General features: G+C 48.6%; 1 protein-coding gene across 3 annotated transcripts in view; it reads right to left on the bottom strand.

Annotated features, from left to right (window-relative positions):
* The window catches only part of PDZD7 (PDZ domain containing 7), a 573,233-nt gene that overhangs the window by 54,306 nt on the left and 501,822 nt on the right, over positions 1-17,105 (bottom strand). For all 3 annotated transcript variants that reach the window (XM_085606490.1, XM_085606491.1, XM_085606492.1), the window contains one exon: positions 14,330-14,968. In XM_085606490.1, coding sequence (XP_085462616.1) covers positions 14,330-14,968 — 639 coding nt within the window. The remainder of the gene's footprint in view (positions 1-14,329; positions 14,969-17,105) is intronic.

Here is a 17,105-nt window from a genome sequence, read left to right as displayed (position 1 = left end):
ATCCATGCAGAGCCCATCCCTGTCGATGACTGAGCATCAATTGCTCTGCACTTGAAATCGGGTAAAGATCCCCCTCATTTGCTCATCGTACAGGCCAATCTCTTTTTGTTGAATATTGATGTTAAAATATTTGCGAAGGTTCTAGCAAATCATATGGAGGAGTGCTTCCTCACTTGATTCGCTCTGACCATGTGGGGTTCATATCAGCCTGCACTACCTCTGACAACACTAAACAGGCGCTTCACCTGATCAATATTGCCAAGAAGAGACTCAAGGAAGTATTCCTCCACTCAACATTTAAAAGAGTGCACTGGGGAATTACGAGGCCAACAATTCATACTGCTGGTTTAGGAACTAGATTTTGCAGCTGGGTAGATGCGCTGCAACAATACCATTGGTACGGATTCAAGTGAATGGCCTTTAGGCCTCATACGAGTGCAAAATCAATAATTGGCCTGCTCACTATAGCAGGAGACCGCTTTTCAACTGACCCTTACGGGGCTTACTTATCTAAGGGTCGTTCTAGCGACTGACCTCCAAGAGCAAATAGTAGGTAACTTTAAGCTCCTGTCCTAGATGATTAAATCTCTCACAACATTGTAACACTCATGTCTTTCATGGCTCTGCAAGCTTGCTTCTTAAAAAAAAAAACTATCCTCACTAAATTCCATCATGTGTTCCAAATCTCCCACTTGCACTAACAAAACACAAATTGCCAAATTTACAAAATATCTAAACCAACTTTGTCTAGGATGGGAAATAACATAACTCTGCAAACATTTTTTTTTTCAAGAGCGCTCTCGCGGCATGCAGGCTCGCGTATACTGAACACACGCAGCTATTAAGAAGAAAGAATGTCTCAAGGAAATGTCAGACAATATCTGGTGCACACTAGACCAAACCTTCACTGCATGTCAATTAGCATAACTATTATGGATTCCTAAACACCAACGCTGCCGCCATCTATATAGCTCACCCTTACTCAGGGTCACTCTAAATCCTTGGGACTATTTGATCAAAGACTGGGAAGTCACTACACACCCTCCACCCATGACACCAGTAGTGGACAGCTCCAACTTCACGAAGGCGTTAGACAGGCAACTTTTCTGAGATTTGATAGATGGAGTGTGCTATTGTCTTTGAGATTTCTAGCATAATGGCACTATGAGACCATTTGAAGACACCACTAATTCTAGCTCTGTCACTGGGTCTCCCACCAGACCATTAGAGAAGCAGCCATCCACCCTCTAATCTCCTTTGAGAAGTTTCTGCAAAAACTTCAAACAACGTGACACTTGGTTTTGAGGTTTTAGGCTTTACTTAATTCGAGAGCAGCAGATCATAAACACAAATATTCATATGAAACTAGTTGGGAAAAGCACTTAAGGTCACATTTTGATCAGAAATAATGGGAAGCGATCTTTGTTCACAACACAAACTTTCCTCATCACATGCAAGGCTGATAACTATTTAAGATAGTATACAGACGGCTCCTACCAGGATGTATATTATGAACGCGACACATTCCAAGCTATGTTGGAGACAGGGCCGTGACACAGGCACCACCTTCCATATTCTAAGCTCATGCCTCAAATCAAGAATTTTTGGTCATCGATTCTTTCAACTATAAAGGATGTTGTAGGGTTAGACTTGAAAGGAAAAACAGCCTTTATTTTACTCAGCACCACTATAAATGACATTTATCCATTACACTCCAAAGAGCCATGAGAATATCTCATCTACTTTTCACGCCAAAACAAACATTGGGTCTAGGGGGCAAATCTGTTACACTCAAAAGAGAACTCTTGCTACAGAGACTGTTTCAAACGATAATCAATGAGAAGATTTCATACGATTTAAAGGATGAAACAGACAGATTTGTGAATCTATGGGACCTTGACCTCCGCTATCGAAACAATGAATATGTAGGCCTCAAATGTCCAACAAAATTGCATGCCCTGGACCTCTTGGACCTACATAACCATCTTTGTCATTAATTTCAACAATATGTTTCTGATGTACTCATGTGATACAACTACGTCACTGGCAGAATGTGTGTTGACATAAGGGAGAAGGGAGGAGCGGGCGGGAAGGATTTTGGTATTGTTTCATATATGTTTGGAATGCTTGCAGAAGTGTTATAAGTTACAAAACCCAATATAAATTATTGAATCTAAAAAACAGCAATATGACTGGTCCTAAAAACTTTCAGATCCATACGGAGGCATTTTTTGCACTGTGGCTGAGCACTTCTACTCACAGTCTCTCAATGCAATCGGTCTCATGTGGAGGCTGTGCTTTCTCTATTATTTATTTCCTGTATGGAATAAACTGGCTTTTTGTTCGTGCCAGAGGGTGTGCTTTGTACTGCCCATGGAGCCCTAAAAATCAATTTTTAATTTTTAAGTTTCTGTTCCTTTGCAATAGGGCATGGTTTGTGCTAGTGCCATGATGACTTTTGGCTTACTGCTGCACTGTATAAGAAAATCAAAACTCAAATTTAGAATAATCTTCAAAATAGGGAAATTATTACTAGAGCATGTGACTTGATTACCAGACTCATCTCTTTGGAGCAAGGTGGATTTAAAAGAGGTCACTCAAAACTGGACCATTGTTTAGTCTATGGTCGATAGCCCAGGGATCGATAGAAACAAAGGTTAATTTATACTGCTGTTTTGTCAACTTCTGGGTGGCTTTTTAACCACGTAAACCAAGAAATGCTCTTAGAATCCCTTGAGGAATTAACAATATTAGGGGGATTATTGAGAAATCTTAAAGAAATGCCTAGAAGGAGCTGGGCCAGAATAAAATTAACAAAAGGTGCTGTTTTATCAAAATAATTATTTTTAAGGATGGGTTACGCCAAGGATGTGTTCTGGCGCCAACCTTATTCACTATTTATCTAAGGGATTTACCTTCTGTGACAAAGAGCTTGCATGTGAAATGTTCAAGGGTAGATATTTTATTGGACTGTGTATATTATAAAGTAGAATGGTTGAGAATTTTAAGACACATTCAGAATAAGTATAATGTATATTCACGACAGGTAGCCTTGAGCTTTTTATTCGATACGTATTCATTTGATGTAATAGCTGTAGCTGGGAAGTTTTTACAGGCGATAAGCAGTGAAGGAATTTATTTTAGTAAATGACCGGCTTTGCAAGTTAAGTACAATTTTAGAATGATGATAAACATAGTTGGTTTGTGAAGAACCTTAAAACGCAAGGAGTATTGTTTTTTAGGCCAAAGGAATATGTTTGCCTATTTTTCTCTATGTATGTCTATAGGACATTACTTTTTTATGTACCGGAGGCTCCCGTCTCGACGACGGGGAATGATTCAGGCATGTGAATCTATGAAAGACACCCCTAATACTGGATAATTTAGTTTGACGGGGGTCTTACAGCTTCCTCAACTGCAAAGTTTTGCTAAAAACATGATAAAACAAAACACAGCATTGACAAAGCCAGAAGGCAATGGCCCTCGTCAAACTAAATTAAAAAAGGCAAACCTAGTTCTTTGGTCTCAAAAAGCACACATTGCCACAGTAGTGCCTACCACTGAAGTGAACTGCTCCTTGCGATGAGCAGAATGCCATCACTCTCAGTGAACGCAGCAAAAGGTTCGAAGTGGCCCCCTATAAGTATATTATACATATTGGTTTACTAAAATCAAAAGATCTTGACTACTTCTAGACCTAAAACACAAAATCACTGAAAAGACAATGAAAGGGCAATTACCATTTTGTCCCATAAGACAATATGCGATCTTCAGCTGAAAGTATGTTATCAATGTTATCTTAAAATTACAAAAATAAAAACACCAATTTTGAATTAATGGCTCACACATCAGTACACTGCTTCTGACCACACACAAGGTGGTACAGATGACCTCATACATTACATTATCATTGCGAGCAATTGCATATACTGCAGCACAACTACCATTACTGAACTGGTTTCTATTTTACATATCATCAATTAGACAATGTTTTGAGGCCACAGTCAAGGGTCATGTTTATGGGGGCATTAGTACTGAGCACAGCACCGAACCAAAGATAGGCCATGCACCCAGAGAATGCTGGTTATGGCTGAAATGCAGGCCCAGCTGGCCCTTTGGCTAGGGTTGCTGAGCACAGTGCAGTACAGCACCAGGAGTCTGCTGGGCATTGTGAAAGCCTTGCGTTTGGACTCTTGAAAAGGGCATTGAGCGCAGGGTCTGATTAAGGGGCACAGACTGCACTAAAGAACAAGTTACTTACCTTCGGTAACGCCTTTTCTGGTGGATACAGTATCTGCCTGTGGATTCCTCACCTTGTGAATATCCCCTGCGCCAGCATTCCACTGTATTTTTTCTTCCCCAGCAGTCCACATCGACGTGGGCGACGTCACAATACATCGGCTCCGCTCGCGACTCCGTATGACTTCACCGGAGCCATAAGAGGCCCACGTCGGCGTGATGTCATCAGTTCCACCCATTTTTTCCGTGCCTTCGAGGCGAACAGGTGAACCAACGACAAACTCAAAGTATAAACAGTATACAGTATACCAACACATATACACAATATACAAAGTAAAAGAATGCCAAATATACAAGCATTTCCAACAAATGTACAAGCATTTCAAACAAGACCTATTTCATGGTATACAAAGGTGGGAAACGGGGAGGCGGGTGGGCCAGTGAGGAATCCACAGGCAGATACTGTATCCACCAGAAAAAGCGTTACCAAAGGTAAGTAACTTGTTCTTCTGATGGATACATCTGCCAGTGGATTCCTCACCTTGTGAATAGATTCCCACAGCAGTCCCCACTCCCGGAGGAGGGTGTCCACCTTCCTATACTAGAAAGTCCTGTAACACAGAGCGCGCGAAGTGGGCCTCCCTCCTCATCTCTGAGTCCAAGCAATAATGCTTTGCGAAAGTATGGAGGGAGGCCCAAGTCGCGGCTTTACAAATATCTGCCACAGGAACACCCCGGGCCAAAGCAGATGTAGATGATTTTGCTCTAGTCGAATGAGCTCTAATGCCCTCAGGAGGAGTCTTACCAGCCAGGGCGTAGCAGATCTTGATGGCAAGGATGATCCATCTCGATAGCGTGCACTTGTGCACCGCTCTACCCTTCGAATGACCAACGTAGCCAATGAAGAGTTGATCATCTAGACGAAAGTCCTTAGTCCTGTCCAGTTAAAAACTCACAGCCCTCTTCGGGTCCAGGCGATGGAGTCTTTCCTCCTCTTTGGAAGGATGAGGAGGTGGATAAAAAACAGGGAGAGTAATAGACTGCCCCAAATGAAACGGAGTAACAACTTTTGGCAGGAAGGCAACCCTGGTCCTAAGAACCATCCTTTCAGCATGTAATGTAAGAAAAGGGGGTTTAGAACTTAGAGCTTGGAGCTCACTCACCCTCCTTGCCGAGGTTATGGCTACAAGAAAGACCACCTTAAAGGACAACAGCCTCAAAGGACAGCTATGTAGAGGCTCAAATGGGGACCCCCATCAGAAAGGTTAAAACAAGATTAAGGTCCCACTGTGGCATTACAAAAGGAGTGGGAGCAAACATGTTTGTAAGGCCCTTGATAAACCTCAGAACAACCGGAGATTTAAACAATGAAGGTTGATCCGGAAGGCAAAGAAAAGCCGATAAGGCCGAAAGATAGCCCTTGACTGTGGCCACAGCATAGCCCTGCTGAGCCAAGGAAAGAGCAAACTGGAGTACATTAGAAAGATGGGCCTTTAAAGGGTCAATGGACCTCTCTCCACACCATTTTACAAATTTAGACCACCTGTAGGAGTAAATGGATTTGGTGGAGTGTCGCCTGGCCGATAAAATAACATCCACCACATCAGGTGGGAGAGAGAAAGAACTCAGGTTGCCCCGTTCAATCTCCAGGCATGAAGGTGTAAGCTCTGGAGGTGGGGGTGTAGAACCTGCCCCTCCGACTGCGAGAGGAGGTCTGCCCTCAGAGCGAGATGGAGCGGAGGGCACGAGGAGAGGTGGAGAAGATCTGTATACCACACCCTTCTTGGCCAATCCGGGGCGACCAATATGACTTGGGCCCGGTCTTGGCGAATCTTCCTCAGAACCCGAGGAATCAAGGGTATGGGAGGAAACGCGTAAAGGAGTCGTGAGCCCCAATTCAACTGAAACGCGTCCCCCAACGCCCCCTGCATCGGAAACTGGAGACTGCAGAATGACGGGCAGTGCGCGTTCTCGCGGGTGGCAAACCGGTCCACCCGAGGTGTCCCCCACGTCCGAAAGACGTGACGAGCCACCTCCGGATGGAGCCTCCACTCGTGGTCAGCGGAGAACTGCCGACTGAGACTGTCCGCACGAACGTTCAGCACCCCAGCCAGATGATTTGCCATCAGACAAATCCGATGGACCTGAGCCCAGGTCCACAGACGTAGGGCCTCTCTGCAGAGACAAAGAGACCCCACCCCTCCCTGTTTGTTTATATACCACATCACGGTAGTGTTGTCCGTCAGGACCTGAACAGACCGACCGCGAAGAGAAGGGAGGAAGGCCTTGAGCGCCAAACGTATCGCCCGCAATTCCAGAAGGTTGATGTGAAGCAACCTTTCCTCTGGAGACCAAAGACCCTTGATCTCCAGATCCCCCAGATGAGCACCCCACCCTAAAGTGGAGGCATCCGTTATCACTGTGGCCACCGATGGAGGTAGATGAAAGGGCTTCCCTTGGGACAGGTTGCCCTCCACGCTCCACCAAGATAGATCCGCTGCAGCTTCTCTGGAGATCCTGATCGACTCCCTGAGATCTCCATTCTGCTGATACCACTGCTTGCGGAGACACCACTGGAGCGCCCTCATGTGCCAGCGTGCATGGTTGACCAACAGAATGCAGGAAGCGAACAGACCGAGCAGGCGAAGGACCTTCAGAACTGGAACAACCGCTCCATTGTGGAATAAAGGGACCATCTCCTGAATGTCGAGAATCCTTTGAGGAGGAGGGAATGCTCGACACACAGTAGTGTCCAGTACTGCCCCTATAAACAGGTTGCGTTGAGAGGGCACCAGGTGAGATTTGGGCACATTGATTGAAAAACCCAAGTCGAATAACAGCTGAGATGTTACCTGCAGATGACACTGCACCATCTCTGGGGACCCTGCCTTCAGAAGCCAGTCGTCCAGGTAGAGGAAAACTGGAATCCCCGACCTCCTGAGATGAGCAGCCACCACTGCCATCACCTTTGTGAAGACTCGAGGTGCGGTAGTAAGACCAAACGGGAGGACCGCAAATTGGTAGTGTTGCGACCCAACCGTAAAACGGAGATACTTCCTGTGCGACTTCAGGATTGGCACATGGAAGTATGCGTCCTGCAAGTCGAGCGACACCATCCAGTCTCCTTGCTGCAACGCTTGAAGAACCTGCGCAAGGGTCAGCATCTTGAATTTCTCCTGTTTCAGGTAAAAGTTCAAGATTCTGAGGTCCAATATCAGACACAATCTGCCGTCCTTCTTGGGAATCAGAAAATACCGGGAGTAGCATCCCTGACCCCTTTCGTGCTCCGGAACCACCTCTATTGCACCCTTTTGAAGCAAAGCTAGAACCTCCTTCTACAGGAGAAGCAGATGGTCCTCCGAGCAGTAACCTTGGCAAGGAGGGTAAGGGGGAGGAAACTCCCGAAAGGGAAGGGCGTACCCAGTCTCTACGAGGTTCAAAACCCAAAGGTCTGTCGTAACAGATTTCCAACCCCGTAGAAAGTAGGACACCCGACCCCCCACAGGTCTTACATGATCCGGGATGGGGGATCTAGGGCTGCTTCCCTGAAGCCTCATTGGGAGCAGAGGAGGAGGAGGAAGAAGAAGAAGAGGGGTTGCGTCCAGAACCTCTCCGACCCCTTTGCCTCCCTCTATAGGATTTATAGAGGGGATTCTGCTGTTGCTGCTGTTGTTGCTGAGGCTGTCGGTAGGAGCGAAAAGACGATCTTCCAAAGTCTCTAAATTTTCTAAAACTAGAACCCTTTGCAGGAGCCTGCAGACCCAGAGACTTTGCTGTTAATCTGCTGTCTTTAAGTCTCTGCAGCGCAGAGTCTGCCTTCTCACCAAACAACTTCTGCCCATCAAATGGCAAGTCCACTAATGTGGCTTGAACATCTGCGGAGAATCCCGACGAACGGAGCCATGCCTGCCTTCTTGCAGCTATGGAGGAACCCATAATCCTCACCACCGAATCCGCCGTATCCAATCCTGACTGGATCACCTGTCTGGCAGCGGCCCGAGTGTCCGTAACCACCTCCAAGAAGGACGCCTTATCACCCTCAGGCAGCTTAGGGGCCAAAGTCTTCATTGAGTCCATCAATGCATGTATGTAACGCCCCAGCAAGCACGTGGCATTAGATGACTTTAATGCCATAATCCCTGAAGAGAAGGACTTTTTAGCAGCCTGTTCCACCTTCTTAGACTCCCTATCTGCGGGAGACTGAGGGAAAGCACCCGAAGCATGCTTCGAGCAGGATGCCTGCACAACTAGGCTCTCTGGAGACGGGTGTATTGATAGAAAATTCGGATCCCCAGGCGCCACCCTATACCTTCTTGCCACCTGTCTGGAAAACGCCGGAGAAGAAAGTGGTTTCCGCCATACATCCAAAACAGGCTCCAAGATGGCCTCATTAAAGGGCAGTAAAGGCTCCGAAGTGGACGTAGGAGAGTGCAGAACCTCGGTCAACAAGTTCGATTTATACTCTGCCGTGGGCAACTGTAAATCTAACAGCTCTGCAGCCTTTTTGATCACAGTAGCGACCACTGCGCCTTCATCGGCCTGGTCGCCCCCACGCTCCTCGCCTCTCCTGCCTCCTGAGCCTCACCTGCTGCCTGTGCCTGATCGCCGACGCCGATTCCGGTGCCCCAGCCGCCGCAGGGCCGCCCGCCAAGCCCGCACTGGTTTTCCCGCCGCTGCCCGCCTGCGGCCCCGCCCCCCCGCCAGCCGATTGGCTGCCACGCTCCCGCCTCCCAGCAGACCCTCCCTCACCGCTCCCTTCTTATGACGCCCCCAGAGCGACCGCACGCAGCGGGAGCACCGATTGAGCGCCGTAGGTGCGCCAAAGGTAAGCCCGTCTGCGCCCGTCCGTGCCTGGACCGCGCCCAGAGCCAGGACCCCTGGCGCCCGCAGACACCAGCCCACCCGCCGGACCTACGACGCTACCAAACTCTACGCACTCCACGCCGGCAGAATCCCGGGCTGCTATCGAGCCACCCCGAGACGCACCCACGGACCCTTCTGCTGCCTCTCCTGCAACTTCGCCTGCATTCGGACCTGCACCACTCCAGCACCGACCAAGCCGAACTCCAGCAGCAACCACCTCAAGTGCATCCTGCTCAACACCCGCTCCGTCCACAGACACGCCGTCGAGCTCCGGAACCTGCTCGACACCACAGCCCCAGACGTCGCCTTCCTCACGGAAACCTGGATGAACGCCTCCTCAGCACCCGACATCGCCATCGCCATCCCGGACGGCTACAAGATCATCCGGAGGGACCGCGTCAACCAGACAGGAGGAGGCATCGCCATCATCCACAGGAACTCCATCCGCGTCACGACCAACACCGACGACACCCTCGCACCCGCCGAACACCTGCACTTCCAGATCCTCATCAACCCCAAGACCACCCTCAGAGACACCCCCATCTACAGACCCCCAGGACCACGCACCCAATTCAGCGAAGACATCGCCGACTTCATCAGCCCGCACGCCCTCCCCTCCGCTGACTACATCCTCCTCGGGGACCTCAACTTCCACCTGGAGAACAACAATGACCGCAACACCACCACCCTACTGAACAACCTCGCCAACCTCGGTCTCAAGCAGCTGGTGACCACCCCCACCCACTACGCTGGACACACACTCGACCCCGTCTTCTCATCTAGCAAGGACGTCGCCTTCAGCCACGCCACCGGACTCCACTGGACGGACCACAGCTGCGTCCACTTCAGCTTCAGAAGGACCACGATCCACCACCACCAGCAACAGGCTGCACGCAGAAGCTGGAACAAGATCACAGCCGAACAGCTCGCGACTTCCCTGAACATGAACCCTCCCACCAGCACAACGAACCCAAGCCAGGCGGCCACCAACCTCGCAAAGTGGATCAGCAACTGCGCAGACGACCTCGCCCCCCTGAAGACCCCGCCTAGCAGACCCGGCAGCAAGAAAGCCCCATGGTTCACCGACGAACTGAAGAGCTCCAAGAAGAACTGCCGAGCCCTCGAGAAAGCCTGGCGCAGAGACCCAACACCGAACAACATGACTGCCCTCAAGCTCGCCACCCGAAAACACCACCAACTGATCCACGCCACCAAGAAAACTGCCTTCAAGGAACGACTGGACAACAACGCCCACAACAGCAAGGAACTCTTCAACATCGTTAAAGAGCTCTCCAACCCCAACGCCGGAAACAACGACATCACCCCTTCGCAAGACCTCTGCAACTCCCTCACCTCCTACTTCCACAACAAGATTGCGGACATACACAACAGCTTCAGCCCTCAACCGACGCACGCCACGACTGAACCACCACCCTCCTCCACCATCCTCCGCGCCTGGACCCCGATCAGCACCGAAGACACCGTCCGCACGATGAACTCCATCCACTCCGGATCTCCGACCGACCCCTGCCCTCACCACGTCTTCAACAAGGCCGACACTGTCATCGCACCCCACCTGCGGGACATCATCAACACCTCCTTCGACACCACCACCTTCCCGGAGAGCTGGAAGCACGCCGAACTCAGCGCCCTACTAAAGAAGCCATCAGCCGACCCCACCGACCTCAAGAACTACCGCCCTATCTCGCTGCTCCCGTTTCCTGCAAAAGTCATCGAGAAGACCGTCAACAAGCAGCTGGCCACCTTCCTTGAGACGAACGGATCCCTCGACCTCTCGCAGTCTGGCTTCCGGGCCAACCACAGCACCGAGACCGCCCTGATCGCAGCTACCGATGACATCCGAGCCCTGCTCGACAATGGAGAAACAGCGGCCCTTATCCTCCTAGACCTCTCCGCGGCCTTCGACACAGTCTGCCACCGAACCCTAGTGCAGCGCCTCAGCAACGTCGGAATCCAGGAGAAGGCACTGAAATGGATCACCTCGTTCCTCGCCGGAAGGACACAGAGTCCGCCTCCCCCGTTCAGATCAAAAGCCACCGAAGTCATCTGCGGCGTTCCTCAAGGCTCCTCGCTCAGCCCAACCCTCTTCAACATCTACATGAGCCCCCTCGCAGCCATTGCACGCCAACACAACCTCAACATCATCTCCTACGCCGATGACACCCAGCTGATCCTCTCCCTCACCAACGACCCTGCCACCGCCAGAGCCAACCTACACGAAGGGATGACAGACGTAGCCAAGTGGATGATGAGCAGCCGCCTGAAACTGAACTCGGACAATACGGAAGTCCTCATCCTGGGATCTTCACCCTCCGCCTGGGACGACTCCTGGTGGTTCCCCGCCCTGGGCAGCGCACCCAAACCAACAGACCACGCACTCAACCTGGGCTTCATCCTAGACTCCTCCCTCTCCATGACCAGACAAGTCAACGCCGTCTCCTCGTCATGCTTCAACATCCTGCGCATGCTACGCAAGATCTTCCGGTGGATCCCCAACGAGACTAGGAAGACGGTCACCCAGGCCCTCGTCACCAGCCGTCTGGCCTACGGCAACTCTCTCTACGCCGGAACCACCGCCAAACTCCAGAAGAGACTCCAGCGGATCCAGAACGCCTCAGCACGACTCATCCTGGACATCCCCCGTCGCAGCCACATCTCCAGACACCTGAGAGATCTGCACTGGCTCCCGGTCAACAAGAGAATCACCTTCCGCCTCCTCACCCACGCACACAAGGCCCTACACAACCAAGGCCCAGGATACCTCAACAGCTGCCTCAACTTCTACGCTCCCTCACGCCAACTTCGATCGACCGACCACGCCCTCGCCGCCGTCCACCGGATCCGAAGAGCCACCACAGGAGGAAGGTCCTTCTCCTACCTGGCCGCCAAGACGTGGAACTCCCTCCCGACCCACCTCCGCCTGACCCAGGACCACCTCGCCTTCAGGAAGCAGCTCAAGACCTGGCTGTTCGAGCAGTAGCGGACCCCCCTCCCCCAGCGCCTTGAGACCCTCCGGGTGAGTAGTGCGCTATATAAATGCTGTGATTGATTGATTGATTGAGTATGGTATGGAGCCAATTCTTGAGGCGGAGAGGACCTTGCTGATGTGTGCTCCCACTCTGGGGTAGTGTCCAGGCCACTAGCCTCTTGTATGCCCTCAAAATCATCAGAGGATGTGTCCACCTCACCTTCCTCTACCTCTGCTCTATACCTTCCTTCTTCTAATACTCTCTGGGCCTCCCTTCTCGACCGAATCCGAGGAGCCGGCATCGTCGACGTCGTACGTGGCGTCGGTGGAGCCAGAGGTGTTGGAGTCGGCGGCGCCATAGATGGAGTCGGCGGCGCCGGACGCGGCGCCGATGGAGTCGGCAGCGGCGTCGAAGAAGGCTCAGAAGTCTGATGGTCCATCCGAAGTCGTGTCGGATCCACAGATGGCGCCGGAAACTGCCACGAAGGCGCCATCGGCAGAAAGGGCATGAAGGGGCCTGAGCATAATGCTGCGGCACCCCCAATGAATACGCCATAGGGCCCACGGGACCAGTTGGTGCTCCGGATGGGAAGGCCGCCCTATTGAAAATACCATACATGGCATTCAAGAACTGAGAAGAATCAGTACCTGGAGCAGGAAACTGAGGATAAGGCACTGACCCTGTATCCCTCTGCGGAGTACTTGGCTGCGGCGCCGTAGTGTCCTCCACCGGAGCCATAGATTCTTCCAGCGCCGGAGTCGGTTCTTCCTCTTGTTCCTGATCCGAAACAGGCACCCGATCCGGAGACGACGCCGGAGATGGCGCCGGGGACTGCTCCGGGGACTGCGCCGGTGAACGCACCGAAGCCCGCTTCGGCGACGGAGAACCTCCCGGAGTCTTAGCGGGAGAAGGAGAAGGTGAAATGTCCTTACTCCGATGACGCCGAGGTGAAGTCGACCTCGACCTCCTGTTCTTCGAGGACCGATGTCGTGAAGAGTGTTTCCTCTTCTTATGATGTCTTCTTGACTTCGAAGACGACGACCCCGGCTTCGACTTCTCTTTCTTTCTCCCTCTCTTCTCCTTACCGATCTTCGCCATAAACAATTTGGCCTTTCTTTCCTTTAAAGCTTTAGGATTCATCTTCCTACAACATTCACAGTCTTCGACATCGTGGTCCGAAGAAAGACACCACAAACAGTCCTCATGTGGATCCGTCATGGACATATGTCCGCCACATTCCCTACAGGGCTTAAAGCCCGACTTCCTTGTCGAAGACATCACCGAATTTTGTTACAGAAACACCTTAACACTACAAAGTAGCAGGAGTACTGGGAAAAACCGTTGCGCGTCGACGGTGCGGAAAAAAGGGAACCGACGTCATCACGCCGACGTGGGCCTCTTATGGCTCCGGTGATGTCATACGGAGTCGCGAGCGGAGCCGATGTATTATGACGTCGCCCACGTCGACGTGGAGTGCTGGGGAAGAAAAAATTCTGTGGAATGCTGGCGCAGGGGATATTCACAAGGTGAGGAATCCACTGGCAGATGTATCCATCAGAAAGGAATCTACACAAGGTCAAATGCCATGCTCATGGGCTCTTGGGGGTGGGGGGTATGAAGACTGAGTAGGCTGGGTACAGCTAAAGTCCATGCCCATTATGGTTTGGTGGCATGAGCACCAGGCCTAGCAGAAAAGAAGTCCCTGCACCACCCAAAGAGCTTTGCACTGCATCAGGACTAAACATGATCTAATGGCTAGAGCCGCTGACCCTGAAACATGGGAACTCAGGTTTGCCTCCCAGCCTTGGCTCAACATCCTGTGATTCTGGACAAATCACCTAATTTCCCAGTGCCTAAAAAGTAGGAGGGGGTGGACGGTCACCTTGTTGCAGGTTCTATTGTAAAGCACTCCAATGTCCTTTGACCAGGTTTGCATTGTAAATAACTGCAAAAAAATGTATCATTAACAAAACCTTGTAGAACACCTCCCTAGTTATGGTTGAAACTTAATTTCCTGAGGTAGCATATAGACTGTGCCACAGCTCTAGTAAGTTTCATATTTTTGTTTATAATATGTTGCTAATGCATGCATTTGTTTGATTTACCAAACTTCTTTGTAGTTTCACTATCATTTAGCCCCACTTTTCATAATTTGTTTTTTTTTGCATGGTTATTTCCATCATGTACCAATTTTCCCATCAATTAACCATGACTGTTTCATCATACTCTGAACTTACCTAATGATTGCCTCATTTTGGAGACTTTTACAGTCGTCAATACATATTGCACTTCTTTCACCTCTGTGTAGCCATTTTGCGATGGAGTCCTAGTGTCTGCATTTCCAGGCTTTTTAGCTACTGGCTTAAGTTTAATTTCTTGCTGGGGGCTCTCCGTAGACAGGGCTGAGGAAGTCCCACCAAAGATCTGAGACAAGAGTGGCCTCGACTTTTTGGACTTGCTAAGGGCTGAGTAGGCTTCCTCTTCTTTTGACTGGGACTTCCTATGTGTGGATTTTGGGGTTATGGGTTTACTCTTTGCAGGTCTGCTCTCTTGTGTTGTTTCAGTTCGTGGTACCTCGTCATGGGAAGCAGACCTGACTGTGTCAGTATTTTGTGCTGTGTGAGCTGTCTGCATTTTCATTGGTTCTGTCAGCAGCCAATTGGGCTTTGTTGGACTGGTGGCTGCAGGCTGGAAAGGGACACTTTGCAAAGCATAGGCATCCACTGGCACATCTTCAAGTCGGGTGTAGTTTTTAGAGTGACGACGTTTGTTTTCCTTCACCTCAGAGAGAGTTAACTGTTCCAGTTCTCCTTTCAGGACCCTTGTATCGTGGTTGGGGTCAATGACTGGCTTTAAATCAAAGCCTCCTCTATAGTCTGCAAAAGAGAGGACAAAGGAAGTATTAAACCTTAGATCACTGTAAATGAATTATCACAATGCCTTTTCTAAAACAAAGTGTACATCAATTTCTTGTAGTTAATACTGATGACATACTTTTTAACCTCTCATCTTAAATACTACTGTCCTCAATGATTGTGACACCTACATTGGTTAAAAAGCACATGGTACAAGACTGCTGAAAAATATGCGTTGTATTTCACCACATTTTGGTTTTTAGATCGAGCCTGGGCAGCACATGCCCTGCTCTGCGAGGCATGCTGTAATGAGCTAGGGACTCGAAGCTCCGCCCACTCTCTGCCCATATTTTTCATTGGCTTGTGTCATTGTCCATTGTAAACTGAGGCTGTTCATTGGTCAAAAGGCTTAATATTCCCTCCTTACTACTGCCTTGTCTCATTTTGTAACCTCCCATGGTGACACCCAGTCAATTCCTGCTCATTGGATAGTGTGAGACTAATACATACTTAAGAAAACATGACTAACAGTATGAGTTGTAATAACACATGAGAGTTCAATCTGCATCGTAAAAGCATGCAGTGTGGTCACAAACCAGTTCAAGATGAAAATTTATAATGTCAATAAAATCACAATACATAAATGCTATGAAAAATTATTAATGCTAAAATGTGTGATGTATTGGTGTAGTTTTAACCAGATGAGCATAAACATGTTAAAATAAATGTTTTATTTAGTAGGTAAAATGGATTAACTGAAGGCGAAAATAAGAGAAATTATTTCTGTTTATGTAGCAGTACTGTCATGAAAACCTGCAGTTTCAAAATGTTGAGAGAAAATGCGTTTGTTCACTCATAATGATTTCACAAAAAAAGGAAGTTAATGCTTGTTAGAGCATAAAATGTTTTGATTATTAATTTTCATGGAGATAAGTAATTTATCACAAATAAAAGTGTATGCAATTAAAAGTGAAAAGTGAGCATTTTTTTGGTAAATAATACTGTCATAGTAGGTTTCCTCGTGCAGACCTCAACATATATTTTCATTTTTTACTTTCAAATGAGACTAGAATGTGCTGACATGACTGCACTACCAGTTATGAGAACTTTCCCTAAAGTTTCTTTTCTCTAGTTTCGAATAAAGGACACTCTTACTGTTAGCACGAACCTGTATAGACTTTGTTGCAAGCTCAGAAGTGAGCGCTTGGGAACGGACATGATATGATACTAATGAAATCCTAGTTCCGGGGAGAAAAGAAAATGTAACTTTTAAAAAGGATAGACATCGGATGAATGGTATTACATATAATTTCTGGAACATTTGGGTAAAGGTGATGATCACCCCATGGACAGACCACAGACTTTGACCAATGGAAATCATGCAAATTTCATAAAGAATACATTTGTGCGAAGGAACTATGCATAAATGGAAGTATAACTGCCATGTGGGAAAGGGGCTTGCAGGCTGACTATCTTTGACATTTCCTATACCTGGCATGCTGTCGGACTGAACTCTGATTTATTTCCCCCTCAAACTGAACTTTCCAGATTACCTGCACCTTACCGGCTGGTGAGGTTGGGCATGCAAAACTTTCCAGGCTGAAGGGTTAAAAGACTCCGGCTATTGCATGTTATGCTCTAGTGTCTCTTTGGGCTCTCTTTGAGTCTCCGTATACCTATCTACAGCCGATTCTAGGTTTGTATGATTCATATTCTGTATTCAGAAATTGTGTTCATGTTCTCTCTCTCTCTCATTATCACCAAGTACCTGAATTGAAATGTATTTGACTTTGACATGTGATGTGTTGTGATATTACCTGTACTAATGCACTAATCAAAATTAAATGATTCTAAATGTATTTCTGTGATCTGACCATCCATAAAGATTCTATTGCTTAAATCACATAGGGATGTGTTGTTTTCTTATTATCTAGTCATTGAACATGGTATAGGGTTTATGCTTATAAGGAAACTGCTTCTCTATTCTGGGTCCTCTGGAGAAGTGGTAATTTTGTCTTTGATTGCCATAGTCCCTATTAGCTCGATCAAAAGATTCATCGGAGGACTAAGAGGTTGTGAAAGCTTCAGATAAAAGGATGTTTAAGAGTTTATATGGGCCAAACTCTAGGGTACCGGTATTTTATAGTAGCTGAGATAT

This window comes from Triturus cristatus, chromosome 1_2 (assembly GCF_964204655.1).
Source record: "Triturus cristatus chromosome 1_2, aTriCri1.1, whole genome shotgun sequence".
Lineage (NCBI taxonomy): Eukaryota > Metazoa > Chordata > Amphibia > Caudata > Salamandridae > Triturus > Triturus cristatus.
The sequence above is the reverse complement of the archived record's forward strand: the minus strand, read 5'-3'. Positions and strand labels throughout refer to the sequence as shown.